At 34.8% G+C, this 13,656-nt stretch overlaps 3 protein-coding genes across 5 annotated transcripts in view; 1 reads left to right on the forward strand and 2 right to left on the reverse strand.

Moving 5' to 3' along the window:
- Nucleotides 1–4,079, reverse strand: part of LOC107710029 (coiled-coil domain-containing protein 40-like) — a 16,249-nt gene extending 12,170 nt beyond the window's left edge. Inside the window, exons 1-5 of the mRNA XM_016514712.1 lie at nt 3,904–4,079; nt 3,715–3,798; nt 3,316–3,535; nt 2,111–2,268; nt 1,681–1,803 (exon numbers count right to left, since the gene is read on the reverse strand). Coding sequence (XP_016370198.1) covers nt 1,681–1,803; nt 2,111–2,268; nt 3,316–3,535; nt 3,715–3,798; nt 3,904–4,077 — 759 coding nt within the window. The 5' untranslated portion in view covers nt 4,078–4,079. The remainder of the gene's footprint in view (nt 1–1,680; nt 1,804–2,110; nt 2,269–3,315; nt 3,536–3,714; nt 3,799–3,903) is intronic.
- Nucleotides 1–6,397, forward strand: part of LOC107710030 (anaphase-promoting complex subunit 11-like) — a 12,221-nt gene extending 5,824 nt beyond the window's left edge. Inside the window, exons 2-5 of one of the 2 annotated variants that reach the window (XM_016514713.1) lie at nt 5,078–5,140; nt 5,823–5,936; nt 6,090–6,231; nt 6,359–6,397. In XM_016514713.1, the coding sequence (XP_016370199.1) occupies nt 5,119–5,140; nt 5,823–5,936; nt 6,090–6,231; nt 6,359–6,374 (294 nt within the window). In that variant the 5' untranslated portion in view covers nt 5,078–5,118 and the 3' untranslated portion in view covers nt 6,375–6,397. The remainder of the gene's footprint in view (nt 1–5,077; nt 5,141–5,822; nt 5,937–6,089; nt 6,232–6,358) is intronic. The other variant, XM_016514714.1, reaches the window with a different exon arrangement.
- A 1,576-nt stretch (nt 6,398–7,973) lies between these two features.
- LOC107710031 (protein FAM195B-like) lies at nt 7,974–10,452 on the reverse strand. Of its 2 annotated transcripts, XR_001636551.1 has the most exons (4): nt 10,366–10,452; nt 9,679–9,821; nt 9,450–9,554; nt 7,975–9,200 (listed from the first exon to the last, which is right to left on the reverse strand). XR_001636551.1 is itself a non-coding variant. In XM_016514715.1 (3 exons), the coding sequence occupies exons 1-3, from the start codon at nt 9,779–9,781 to the stop codon at nt 9,133–9,135; spliced, it is 276 nt and encodes a 91-aa protein (XP_016370201.1). In that variant the 5' UTR covers nt 9,782–10,351; the 3' UTR covers nt 7,974–9,132. The 2 variants fall into 2 exon arrangements, 1 of the variants encoding a protein (XP_016370201.1); XM_016514715.1 differs by lacking the exon at nt 10,366–10,452 and having other exon boundaries at nt 7,974–9,200; nt 9,679–10,351.
- Between the last annotated feature and the right edge of the window lie 3,204 nt (nt 10,453–13,656).

The following is a 13,656-nucleotide window of genomic DNA, read 5'->3' on the forward strand; positions in this document are numbered from 1 at the left end:
GAGTGAGTGGAGGCCGGTGGGCTTGAGGATGGCGCGGCCGGCGGATTCTACGCGCGAGTGTCCGGAGGGCTTGCGGCAACCACATGTGATGACCCCGGGTTGGACTCCGCTTTGTCCACGGTGAAAGCCGATCTGGTGATCCACAGCGCACAGTTATTGTATTTCCTCAGCAACCAGCACGGATCAGCTCCAGGCATGACGAAGCAGATATCGTCCTCTTTTGGAAGGCCAAACAAAGTAGTTACGCCTTCTTTCTTTGCGTGAACAGCGTTATGCAAATCTTCCCACATAGTGACGTAGGTATGTGGGGGCGTGTTAGAACGAGCCGTTTTAGGTAGGTGTGGCTGACTCTTAACTTTTATAAAGAATATCTCTTTGGATTTGAGACTTTAGTCTTTGCAACTTTACAGATCTTCTTTATGCACCAAGAGCTTGTAACACTCCAAAGAGAAAGGAAAAATTTAAATCGCATCATATGACCCCTTTAAATATGAGATCTATATAAATCTGTTTGTTCAAGTGTTTGGTTAAAGAAATTGATGTTTTCAATAAATATATTTCTTTTTTCTGCATGAAAATGTCAAATGTTTAAATTTGTCCATTGTGGTACAGTGCTGCCTTGAGGCAACAAACTTAAAAAAAAAAAAAATGAATTAAAAAAATAATACAATTTTATTGATATTGTTATAGTGTCCAATTTTAAGTAGGAAAAACATCACAAATATTTTTTTCCTCATTGATATCATATTCCGTACCATAGAGGGTTAAATAAGTGTTAACATTAAAGGTTATAGGCCTTACAGACAGACAAACAATTGTGTTTAAAGTGTCACCAAATTGTACTCAATACAAATACACTACAGTTCAAAAGTGTGGATCCGTAAGTTCCTGTAAGTTTTTTTTTTTTTTTGTATTAACACTTTTATTCAGCAAGGATGAATTAAACTGATCCAAACTGCCAGTAAAGAAATATATGTTGTTATTGTTACAAAAGATAACTAATTCAAAGAAATGCTGTTCTTTTGAACTTTCTATTCATCAAAGAATCCTGAAATAAATCCTGAAATATATTTTGAACATTTATAATAATAGTAAAAAAAAATTCTGGAGCACCAGATCAGCATATTAGAATGTTACGCTGAAGACTGGAGTAATGGCTGCTGAAAATTCTGCTGTGCCAGTACAGGAATAAATTAAATAAAATATTTAAAAATGGAACACTTATTTTAAACTGTAGTAATATTTCACAATATTACTGTTTTTACTGGTATTTTTGATGAAATAAAAAGCATAAGAGCATAAGAGACTTCTTTCAAAAAAAAATTACCAACTTTTGAGTGGTAGTGTAAACTTCTTTATTAAATTATACTTTATCTTCATCTATACTTTATCTAGGGTGAAAAAAACTAAGAATTTTATTACTGATGAATGTCATGACTTCTGTGATGAAATCTTATCAGGATCCCTTTAATGCCAGAACCAATGGTACTAAAGTAACTAATTATGGACCAGTATTAAAATTATCTCAAGATGTCAGTAAGTCAGTACTTTTGCTCTTAGTAATATTTAAATTTGAACATAACCAAAATGTGATGTTTCAAGTAAAATGTGTTTCATAACTTAAAAATACATAACTTTGAATGTGTATGCTTCACTTATTCTGTTGCAGAGGTGTCTAACCTCAGAAAGAGCTTCCTTTGCAGCCTTTGTCTGCTCAGTCTGAGGGATGATCTGAACTTCATACAGAGATATCTGCTCTGAGAGCTTTTCCACATGCTTGATCAAACGCTCAACATAAAGATCCTGACAGAGAGAAAGAGAGAGATGTTTGAATGAACATATAGCTTTAATGAAATGGAGAGAATGCATTATACAGTGGTGTGAAAAAGTGTTGGCCCCCTTCCTGATTTCTTATTTTTTTGCATGTTTGTCACACTTTAATGTTTCAGATCTCAGGAAGGGGGCCAACACTTTTTCACACCACTGTATATATAACATATACATAGAATTTCTGGTTAAAATCATTATATAAGCATGCTAATATATACTAAAATAGCAAAACACATGACATGGCCACATTTAACCACAACCATGCACTCTAGAACTCCACCTGCTGGTGTTTATTCTCCTCTGCCTGAGTTCTTGCTTTCTGGGCTTTGTGTGAAGCATTTATTATGGCTTTGATGTCTGAGCGCAGGTCAGTATTGGCCTCCTGCATGTAGAGCAACTTCAGGGCCAGGTTGTCCACTTTAGACTGTAATTCAGAAACTATAAAGCGAGCACAAATGATAACAAGACTAACTGAGATTGTTGAGTGTTAATTGTCTGAAGATGAAGTCTGCACCACTAAAATTGTAAAATAATTATTTCTAAATCCTTTTTATCCTATCTGCTATTGTTCAACAGGTAGCCCCCTCACAAACTGAAGCTATTGGTTAAGCTATTGGTTACTATGTTGCACTGGTTGGGATGATATCTGAATAACAGGGTTTTACAATGCCAAAGAGTCACAATGTTTTTGGGGTAAATCAACTTACTTATGAAAGAAGTATTGTGCATATTATGTTTATTTGTCAGTTTCTTTGAAAAATCATTACTAATGAACAATAAGAATAATATAAATATAAATAATCATCTTTAAAATGTGCTGTTGGTTAGTGCAAAATGTTCTCTACTGTAATTGCATTCTTGTTCAAAATATTTTTGTTAATTGAAATAAAGCTGAAATAAAAATATTAGATGAAAAACAAAACTAAATTGAAATTAGAAATGTTGCCTAGGCAATAAAAAAAAAGTTGAAGCACTAAAATTACTAACTGGAAATAAAAACTGAATCCGAACTAAAACTAAAACTGAAATAGTTTTATTTCAAGCCATGTGCCTTGTGCTGCTTTATATATTTTTTTACATTTTACCTTATTTGTATAGTTGTATTTTATATTTAATCTGTATCTATCTGTATTTATGTTCTACTGTTAGTGTTATCTGTATGCACCAAGGGTCTGAGAGTAACGCAATTTCAATTCTCTGTGTGTATGTGCTGTACATGTGGAAGAATTGACAATAAAGCAGACTTGACTTGACTTGAAATAAAATAAAACAAACAAACCTAAATAGTAATATTTTTTAAATAAATGATTAATAATACTAATAATAATAATAAATGACAAAAATCACAAAAACAAAACTACAAAAAAATTGAATAAATAAAATAAAAACAATATATAAAAAATAAAAGCTAACTAAAAATATGAACAAAAAAATACTCGTATATAAATATACAAAATAACACTGGTTCATAGATCTTCTTCTCACCTTGCATACGTTGTTTGTTAGCCTGACTGGTAGCATCTTGGTACTGATTTTTTACGCCATCCAGCTGGTCTTGGGCCTGTCTATGCTGAGCAGCAGCCTGGGCATTAGCCTCATGACTTGCCTCCAGAGACGCCTGGAGTCTGGCCAACATCTCATGCACCATGTATACTTCTTCAGCAAGTTCATGACGTTTCTGAGCCTCTGCCTTTTCCACTACTATCTGCAGCAGAGCAGTAACGATCAGTTTCTGTAGCCCTTGTTTGTATGTAAGTGTGTGTGCATATATTTCCCAAAGTACAGAAGAAATTTCTGCCCAGTGTGCACGTGTCATTACACAAAGATGGATCATATCAAACATTTTCAGAGAAAAATACGAAGACATTTTTTTTTTTCTATTACCTTCTCATGGAGCTCAAGGTTCAATCTCTCTAGCTGATTTCTGAGGTTGTTTTTCAGTGCAGACTGGAATCTTTTCATTAAGGGCTGATGGATATAAAATGTACAAAACATGAGACCGGGGGTATCAGATTTTCTTTTTTTTTTTTTTTTTTTACTGCTTTAGCCAAAAAAAAAATCAAGTTTACTCACATGCTCAGGATCCAACACTACAAGTTCTTCCTCTTCGTCATCTTCCTCACTGACACTCCCTTCTGCCTCAGTGCCACTGATCGCCAGCTGGAGGGAGTGCTGTCCACTAAGCCCAGCTGTGAGTCCACTGGTCTCAGCATGAGTGCCTCTGTCATAATGGTCTGACTGATCCATCGATTCCCCCTATGAATAAAATCATTAACAAACCTTCATTCTACATTAAAACCAACTGAGTTTACATTGCAAGCCCTGATTGCTAAGACAATGGGAAAACTATAGCAAAACGCTGTTATTCACTCTGATATCATCTGCGTGATTAATGTCTTTAGTAATGTAGTGTTAAACTGATACAAGTGAAAGGTTCGTGTAAGACTCTAGACCTCCTGAGGCTCAGTAAATTCATCAGGAACCTCTTCCTGCCTGTTAATCTGATCCGCCGGTGTCGGCAGACCTTCATCACACCCACCACCTTCCATCTCTTCATAATCAAAAATAAAGTACCGTAATTCAACACAGACACACATATATAAGACATTAACAGGGCATTACGGAGTAACTGTTAATTGTGTTAGATAATTTTAAATTATCACCTGTTTCTTTTGTATCCTGGTCCTGAGTAGCAGAGAGTAACAAATCTTATTTTTCAATATTTATAATAAATATTTTTTTTCAAAGATCTAAAAAATTATTGTTCAATTTCCAATAATTTCTGGTATCACAATTTAGCAGCGCGAGACCTGCAGTGTTTCTTTTTCATCTCCGTTGCTAGGAGACGCCACACTTCCGGATTCGCTACTCTTTATAAGGAAGACAATCAATCTGGAAAAAAAAAAAAAAAACTCAAGCAACAAGATATAAAACATAGCAGAGGTCCTAAAATAAGTTTTATCTTCATTGTCACTTCCTTGTTATCTTGTTCGTTTACCTTCTTTAAAGACAAAAGACTTTAAGGCCACATATTGGGTGGCAGTGTCTGTTAGAACGAATTTTTTAAATACACACAGATGTAACAAAATGACAGTATATCATATCATTTGTTAGAACGAATATAAAGGTTACAGGTTTTATTTTAGTACTTTTTTTTCCTGCCAAACTTTTGTTCCACACTCCAGTCCAGCAGGTGCCAGTAAAGCACCTATGCCAACCGCCAAAAACGCTCAAGAAGAACAAGAAGTGCGCTAGAATGGATGTTAGGACAATAACATAGTGAGCTTGATGAATGAGTACACTTCTGTGGGTCAGTATTTTTAAACCAGTTTGATTATTTACTTTCTTGTCACGTGTTGAGATTTGTATTACGTTCGTGTTAACAGGACAGTGTTTTACTCATAGCTGAGTTGACATGGGTTCATATGTCATTCCATTCTAACAAAAAATGCCTAAAAGAAAGAATACCATAATAGGACAATTTTGTGTCGTAGTAGTATGATCATGAAAAGCAGTTTCGTGACGTACCACAGTATTTTTGAATTACTTTGCAAAGTATCATGTAAATATCAGGCTACATGAACATGATATTCATTCAGTACCATGGTATAAGGCAGTGTTTCTCAACCAGGGGTCCGTGGACCCCTAGTGGTCCTTGACGTAAGGCCAGGGGGTCCGTATAAAGTATGAATTTTTGTATAAATTTTGTATATTTTGACATGACATGTTCCCATGAAAGAAAAATCCAATATAGCTGATGATATGGCCAAATACTGGACAAGTCAGCTAACTTGAATTATACTTGACTGTATTTGGTCCTCACAAAGACACAAATTATACATAGATGAGTCAGTTTTGTTCTGGGGGTCCTTGAGGATGGTTCTGAATTGGACTGGGGTCCGGTAAGCCAAAATGTTGAGATTCACTGGTATAAGGGACCCTATATAAAATTACTGTTTGTGAGTGCAGTTTCTTGTTTTGTGAATTCCCAGAAGAGATGAAGGTTAAAATAAAGCAGTGGAATGGTGTGGCATCGTGGTTGTGGGTGGCCAACGATGAGAACTGCGGCATCTGCAGAGCGCCTTTCAACGGCTGTTGCCCAGACTGTGGGTAACCTGATTTCACTTGATCTACACTGCCTCCTGTGCCTTTTTGTGCAGTTTTGTTACGAAGTCCTGTTGCTGTTTAAGTTCTACTTATGTAGTTGAAGAAAATGTAATCAGCATTACAAAATGAAATGTACTCTCTGGTTTTTACAGGTAAGGTCCCAGGAGATGATTGTCCGTTGGTTTGGGGTCAGTGCTCTCACTGTTTCCACATGCACTGCATCCTGAAGTGGCTGAACTCTCAGCAAGTGCAGCAGCAGTGCCCAATGTGCCGTCAGGAGTGGAAGTTTAAAGAGTGAGCTCGCCTGTCAGGCAACAGCACAACACCTGGATTTTCACTGTGAACTCTGTATATATGTTTTTTTTTAATTATTTTTGGACTACTTCTATCATAGTAATGAATGTTCTTTTTTTTTATTCAGGGGAGACACTTCCTGAGGAGATTAAATAATTGCACACTCAGATCGATTCTTTTGTTTGTTTATTGTACAATGGTATATTTTACATCCTACAAATGTAGAATTTTGATTAAATATCCCACAAAATGAAAATATTTTTAAAAACACATGGTATGGTTTTGTACAAAGAAGCTGATATCACTGATAACTTAACTGCATTTTGCAGTCCAACAGACAGTCATTTTAAATTATGAACACAGTACAGAATGTCACAGAACACTTACAATGGTATGCATTTGTGCATATCTTAAATAACTTGACATGAAATTCCCACAATTTGAAATATTTTCAAATTGAATCAACACTCTTTTACTTTAATTATTTTGGGATAATAAATAGTCAACCATTCTTTGCTAACAGATTTGTGATGCAATTAACTTTAAAATGTAACATGCATATTAGTCCACAATTATTGATAATTAGTTTATTTGCCCTGATTGTCTGTAAGCCATATGGTAATTCTTGATTAAAATCATTCCTGGTAGTTATAAAATAATTAATAACAAAGGCACCACAGTAGATCTTATTACTAATTATATACTAAATCATTATATACAGGTGCATCTCAATAAATTAGAATGTTGTGGAAAAGTTCATTTCAGTAATTCAACTCAAATTGTTTATATTAAGTTGCATAAACCACATGATATATGAGTAAGCCATTTATTATGTGGTTTATGCAATGGTTGGAAAGAGTGGAGTAAGATGAATTGGTTACCAGTTGTACAACTGGTACTGGTATTGAGATAAACTAATGCAGCAAAAGCAATATTGAACAATTAGAGAAACTGAAATAGAGCTTATATATAATGAAATATGACTTTCAAAAAAGTAGCATTGGCACATCCTTGCCCAGGATGGGCAACTTGAACAAGTTAACTATTTCCAAGTGAAAACATTAATGTTATACACAGTGATAATTCAATAATGCATTGATCTCTTCCACATCTTTGTGCTGTACCTTTCTTGCAGACATCTTTAGTGTGTTTTAATATTTGTGAACCATTTTTACATTAGTAAAACCAAAAGCAATCATGCAAATTTGTGGACAGTGAGTTTCAATGCTTGTTAAAGGAACCAGGCGAAAAAATTAAAAATAGAATTCAAATAGAGAGAAATATTCTTTTTTATAAACATTGTATGTTTATATGTGCATATGTCTATATGTTTTCAATGAAACAATAAATGTTTTCAGAAACAATATATCCATTATTGGGAGGAAAGGTGCTACATGAAAATAATATTGTATATACTAGAGAATCTTATATACCAGAGGTTGCAGGACAGTTGAACCATTGATTCAAATTGCCCCACAACTACCATTTATATAAAAAATAAATAAATAAAAGTACCAAATTGAGTAATTTAGGTCTTTCCGTGTTTGCAAATCATAAAAATGGCAAATTCAAATTGTAAGCCTAGATAAAGTAAAAAAATAAAATGATTAAAATGTTTTAAAAGCATACATTTAAATATATAGCACATTTTCCTAAATGCTACCCTCAATCACAAGAGTCTATATTTGAGTCATATGAGTCTCAAGATTCCATATTTGGTGTTTATTTTGTGATAGAAGTAATATTGAGAGAGAAATGTATACATTTGTGACCGTAAAAATGTATTAAAAAAATTCAATGGAGTTTGAATGGCACCTGGTGGCTAGTTTTAGTATAGTATATTTTTTTTTATATCAACTTCAAATTTGGAGCACAACTTGTTTAGACATGTTCATGGCCCTAAATGAGAAAAAGTTGCACAATTTCTGGAAGAAAAAGAGAAGTTAAATAGTATTTCATATACATTAAAAATAGAAATGAAAGCTCACTTTTATCATATGAGTCTGAGAAAGTCTTATTCAGTACTGAAAATTAATGAGAAAAGGCTAATTTCTTCCCTTTCCAGGGTAGTAAAACACCAACATAACAACATATACCCAAGAAATATATTTAACTTGGGGCTGTACAGTTGCTTTAAAACAAAAAAAATAAAATAATGTGGGTCAAATTGACTCGCGAACATCAAAATCGTAACAAATTTATGTGTGCGCACTTCAAAACACATCAGTGTATCCTCACTTTGCATGCATGTTCATGGCCCTAAATGAGAAAAAGTCACAAAATATCAAGAATAAAATCACAGGTTAACTGGTATTTCCAAATGGGTCAAATTGACCCAGAACATAATACAAGGGTTAAATAAATTATTTTGTTGGTTTGACTTAAAAATCATATGTCAAAAAGCATGTCTTTTTGACATGTATGCTATTTTATATTAGCTTATATACAGTGCTTTTGGGATGACATATTTTAGGCCAAATCCCAAAAACGAGTTAGCATTTCTGATTCCCATTATCCTGAATGGGGTTTTGGCTAATGCCTGAAATAAGGTAACACAGGAACAAGTTTTTTTTTCTACAACATAAAATACATCAGTAATACCCTAATCTCTTGGTCACAAAGCTTGTTTTCTGCAATAATTCAAAAGCCAATGAATAAATCCAGGCATTTGTCGCCTACAAAAACACATCACTGCAGCACTCTATATGAAAATCAAGGGAAATTCTAAAAACATTTTTAAAGCAGCATTTTGTCCTTAAACACAGGACAAAGTTATCAGTGAACAACACTGATAATTTAAAAAAAGATCAGGGATCGGCAAATAAAGGCCTGAATAACATCAGTGCACCAGGCATGAGATCTATGCTGTATTAGTCTTTATGCTGGATAAATCCAATTGTTTCATGAAGACTTTTTGGAGTCTTGTGTGTTTTTCCTTTTCACATCATTCAAGTCCACTGGTGTAAAAGCTGAAGAGCAGAAACAAACAGTTCGAGAGCATGCATGCATTTTCAAAAAAAATTGCAGGTGACTTTAGGAAAAGGATCAGAAAATATAAAACTGCATTCAGTTTTTAAGAAAAATCATCATTGGCAAGATAAGGGCTGAGATACAGCTGTTCACACAGCCAAATATTTCAACCAATAGTTATTATTTATCATTCTATGTTACTTCAACAACAAAATACAATCCTCAGAACAAATAAACTAGTTACATACAGCTTAGTGCAGGGTTTGGCATCCTCTCCACATACTTCTGAGGTCCCTGGTTATTGTTTTCACTTCCCTGGCAAGTCTGCATTTCTCTCATGACACGCTGCCAAGCTGTTGGAAGAAGAGTTAATGTTATAGAAAACTCTAATTCCCCCAAAATATACTCTTCTCTTAAAAATAGGATATTTTTGATGGGTCTCTGACATTTGAAAAGATTTCTCACGAGGCAACTTACTGTAATGAATGAATCGCACATTTTCCTCATGTGCTGGTGTGAGTAGTTCTTCAGTGTTGGTTGGGGAACAGGCTCCAGACGTCTGCTTATAATTCTGAACCATTTTTAAAGTTGGAGAGCTGCCCACAACACTGTCAAAATCCCTACGCAACAGTTTACTATTATTAAATCAAATTTAAAACACTTAAGTGACAGGCCCACTGTGAAAGATTCTATTATTAAATGGGCAACACGGATTCAATTTACTGATTATTTGTGTGCTATCTAGGAAGTGTCAAAAGCACAAAAAGAGGCGGCTAAAATCTGAATAAAACTGGCTAAAAACTGTAGGAAGTAGGAACAGCTTTTAGAGCCGGTCTATTCCTAAACTTATATATTTAATTCTAGCTGTAGTTCAAACTATCACAGCAAACTAGCTCGGTATTTAACGCCAAGCAGAGTTTTATGGTCAGTCTCACAAACACTAATTTGCCGTTATATAGCATTCAAATAGCAAATGTGTCTTCATATTTTCCCATAACATAATATTTTCGCGACTGATATCCGGCTAGCTTGGCAAGCTAACGTCAAATAACAGCAACCCTCGGCAAAACACAACAGAACTCGATGCTTAAACCAGGGATCGATTTAACGTAACTAATATATTACGATTAATGTGACTAAAACTTTTGCGCATTCGAGACTTACAAAGTGGCGTTGAAATCCTTTGTCCCAGCCAAAAAACAATTATCAAAACAACGTACACCCCTGTGTTCAGTTGTGTCTAGCACAATCAGTGATGTCAGATTGGAGAACGAATCATTCTTTTGAATCGGATCTTTTCAATGAATCACAAATATCGGTTCGCCATCAACATACTACGATGCCGCTTCTTTATGTGAAATACATGGACCAGTGTGCGTGCGCTTGCAGACATGTCTGACTCCTAAAGGATGACAATGAGTGTACGGGAAAAAAATGTAATGGGTCAAGTAAATGTAGTACTTAAGTTAAAATGCTGACTGTTTTCTATAAGCTGAATCACGTATGTAACCGTAAAAGAATCACTGAATCGGTTTATTGATCCGGTTATCACGTGTTTCAAAAGAACCGATTCGCGTAAACGACTTCCCACAGTACAGCACATTAGCGATTCGTTCAGCAGAGCACTTCCACGGTCAACTGTCAACCACGTTCTTGCCTTTCAGAAGGATTTTGACATTCCACATTACTTTCAGAAACATTATGCGTTATATAGATATATAGAATATATCATTCAATAACAGTGGCATACAAATGTTTGATTTTACATTGAATAGCTGGAAATAAACAGTGCTAGGATTCCAAAAAAGATCAATTGCATAATAGCCTACATTTGCCAGTCTGAAGCCAATATATCATTTATTATTATTATTTATTGCAAATGAAAGTATTACAAGAGTTATGAAGTAGCAGAAGGCAAACGGACATCATCGCATGAAGCTAAGAGCTACACAAATCAACAGAATATATGGACAACAAAGAAAAAAACAACTTTTAAACAGAGCAGAAGTAAAATGGAACTTTATATATATTTACAATGAAGGTGAAATTTACCCATGAAGACAAAGCAAAAATACAATATGCTCAAGATGAATGTCCTTAGAATGAAAATCTGACAACAACAACAAAAAAGATAGGTTCTGTCATTGTTACTGCAAAAATTAACATGATAACTTCTGACAAGGGTGTAACTTTGGTTTGAGAAGTGGGGGGGGACACAAAATGGGGGAAAATGTTTTCGATTTGAATCCCATTTCCTGCATGTACATACATTTAGGGACTATGGTGATACAAAATCCAGGAAATAATTAAGTTGATTAATGATCAATTCTGGCAAAAAGAATAGTAGGCTACTAAACTATGTATAAGAAAAAGATGTCTTACTTTCTTTATTGTTTAATAGGGGCCGATCGCCAAGGCTTGAGAGAATCATTTTATAAAGTCGAAAATGTTCACCATTAAAGGGGTCATATGATGCGATTTCAAGTTTTCCTTTCTCTTTGGAGTGTTCAAAATGAACACGAAGAACTATTTTGAAATGGAGTTCTTTCATTTTACTTTCTAATAAAAAGTCTGAAAGGTCCACAAGTTTTTCAATTCAGAGTTTGGATAACATATCCTCCATTTAAATTGTGCTTTTAGAGGGGCTTCTAATAAAGAAGTTAGTAAAACTCGAGAAAATTGTAGCGCTCCAAAAAATAAATAAATAAATAAATAGTTCCTTGTACTGCAGGTGCGTAGAGCCAGTAGGATATTTGAAAATGAGCAAGACGGTGGCTAACTGCACACTGATCCACTCAAGACTAAACAGTCTACAAAAACATATTTTTAATTTGTATAAATTGCATTGTGCAAAAGTGCAAAGTGCATGTGAATTTAAAAAAATGGACACGAGCAAGCAAGCAAACGTTTCAGCACATTGCTATCTTCAGTGCTCAATCAGTGTGCGGTTAGCCACCCTCTTGCTCATTTTCTAATAAAGAAGTTAGTACATTATTTATCTAATACATAAACACCATTGAAAATGATTGTTTAAACAGCCATAACACAAATAAAGTAATTTGTTACCAGACAATATATTTTCATTGTTTCAAATAATACACATTTGCTATAGATGTAAGAAGGATGATGTTTAAAAGCAATCTTCCAGGACAGTTACAGGACAATAAAAAACCAAAGGTACTCAAAACCAGGGTAACTCATTAGATAAACAATTCTTAATCTAGTTCATTTTGAAAGTCTGGTTAATGATTTTAAATTCTAAAGTATTAGGACCACCCTCCTTATAATTTCTTATCATGGAAGTCCTTTGAACACATTCTGTCTTATTTTTCCAAATAAAGCGGAATAGCAGACTTAATAAATTTAATAGTTTTTTGATCAACACAAAGGGAAAAAGCAGGATAAACTAGGCGTGATATGCCCTCAGCCTTAGTCAGCAGGACTCTCCAATAAATTCTCTCTGCAGCCAGCAACATAAAATCTTTTTAATATTGTCTAACCTTGGCTGAAAATTGTGATAGATATGGTCTGAATCTGATCTGCAGATATCAACCCCAAGATATTTTACATGAGTTTAACTTTAATACCATCAACCAAATTTTTATTTTAATTATGTACATATAAAATTTCACTTTAGTTGGGATTGACTACTAATCCTAAAGATTAATGCATTATTATTGTATGTATATTGTGTAGCTATGGACACAGACAACAGCCAAAATAAAACAGACAGCATTGTTTTTTTTTATGTATATTTATGTATAAAAACATTGAATCCATACATGTATAAAATTAAGACTTTCTGTACAATTTCTTGTTTTATATGTAAATGGGTAAAAAATCACATACAATCACAGTGAGCTATTTATCAAACTCACACTATAGTGCATTGATCTGCGAATTAAAAATCATGTTTTAAAATAGAAAGTGTTAACTATAACAAATTGACAGAAAAGCTGTTGTGACTGTCATTAGCTTACAGCAAGAACACACTGCATCGTCTACACTGGAACAGTTCCTTCTTGTGGAGGCAAGTGCATCTCACATCCTAATCACTGTCATTGGTCCAAATGCACAGGACCAGACAATTATAAAGTGAAAAGTGAAAGTGAGTGACGTGACATGTGGCCAAGTATGGTGACCCATACTCAGAATTAGTGCTCTGTATTTATCCCATCCAAAGTGCACACACACAGCAGTGAACACACACACACCGTGAACACACACCCGGAGCAGTGGGCAGCCATTTTTTTGCTGCGGCGCACGGGGAGCAGTTGGGGGTTCGGTGCCTTGCTCAAGGGCACCTCAGTCGTGGTATTGAAGGTGGAAGAGAGGATGTACACTCTCCTAAGGGGGAGTGTACATTCACTCCCCCCACCTACAATCCCTGACGGTATGAGACCCGAACCCGCAACCTTTTTGGGTTACGAGTCCGACTCTCTAACCATTAGGCCA

This window comes from Sinocyclocheilus rhinocerous, unplaced genomic scaffold (genome assembly GCF_001515625.1).
Source record: "Sinocyclocheilus rhinocerous isolate Xijiao unplaced genomic scaffold, SAMN03320098_v1.1 scaffold3614, whole genome shotgun sequence".
NCBI classification, from domain to species: Eukaryota; Metazoa; Chordata; class Actinopteri; order Cypriniformes; family Cyprinidae; genus Sinocyclocheilus; species Sinocyclocheilus rhinocerous.